The sequence below is a fragment of the Helobdella robusta genome (assembly GCF_000326865.2).
Source record: "Helobdella robusta unplaced genomic scaffold HELROscaffold_4208, whole genome shotgun sequence".
NCBI classification, from domain to species: Eukaryota; Metazoa; Annelida; class Clitellata; order Rhynchobdellida; family Glossiphoniidae; genus Helobdella; species Helobdella robusta.
In genome coordinates this window covers 1-1,072 of record NW_008704988.1, presented here as the reverse complement: position 1 = coordinate 1,072, position 1,072 = coordinate 1, and the positions used below count along the sequence as shown (strand labels likewise).

The window sequence follows — 1,072 nt, the reverse complement described above, 5'->3', positions numbered from 1 at the left end:
ATGAATGAATGAATGAATGAACGAACGAACGAACGAACGAATGAATGAATGAATGTATGAATGAATGAATGAATGAATGAATGAATGAATGAATGAATGAATGAATGAATGAATGAATGAATGAATGAATGAATGAATGAATGAATGAATGAATGAATGAATGAATGAATGAATGAATGAATGAATGAATGAATGAGCAAATGTAAAATCATCATCATATTCAACTTTGCTATGGTTATCATCATTGTTATCACTGCTACCATCATCTTCATCACCACAGTCATCATCGACATCATCATCATCATCACCACCACCACCACCATCATCATCATCATATCTTCCAGAACATTCTGCACCACATATACATTGAAGGGCCGCAGACAGAAGAGATATTTAAAAGGAAGGGCGACTCGAACGCGATTGGTTCCTTGATAGAGATGCTGAACGATTGGAGGGGGTTTGATGTTGCCAAACAATCCATTCACGATTTAGCTGGCGTCTTATTGGTTCGAATTTTATTCATCCCCCTCCTAATAGGTTGACGTATCTCTTTTGTGATTGGCTAAATTGAATCATAATTATCATTAATAAAGATTATTATTATTAATATAATTATTAATTATTATTATCAGAGGTGGACATGGGTCCATTTTTACTGACCCAACCCAACCCATCACTTAACTCAACCCATCCCAACCCAACCCGCCTGAAAATGCAACTTTTCAACCCGACCCAACCCAACCCACGACCCATCTGCACGAGTCGCAATTTTACCAAACAGGCAAATTTTTACAAATGATATTTAAAAAGCAGAACTCAAAAATACAAGATCATATGTGTAATAAAACACACTGGTGAAGTAATCACACTGCAAGTGTAATAAAATAACATGAAAATTAACTAAAAATTAAATGTTACTAATATTTTCCCACAACGTCAGAAACATCAAATTTTCCATATTTGGCACCTAACTCAACACAGCTCTGCATCAAATTGAGAAGCCCTTTATTTTCAACAGATTTGAATGAGTGGTAACCATCAACACAGNAAAAGATCTGTCTATGCTTCAACA

General features: G+C 35.2%; 1 protein-coding gene across 1 annotated transcript; it reads left to right on the top strand.

Annotated features, from left to right (window-relative positions):
• Positions 1 to 344: 344 nt before the first annotated feature.
• Positions 345 to 799, top strand: HELRODRAFT_184784 (hypothetical protein; the record flags this gene model as incomplete). The annotated part of the gene is made up of 2 exons (XM_009025630.1): positions 345 to 537; positions 633 to 799. Coding segments are annotated over 2 exons (360 nt in total), but the record flags the coding sequence as incomplete, so codon positions are not given.
• Between the last annotated feature and the right edge of the window lie 273 nt (positions 800 to 1,072).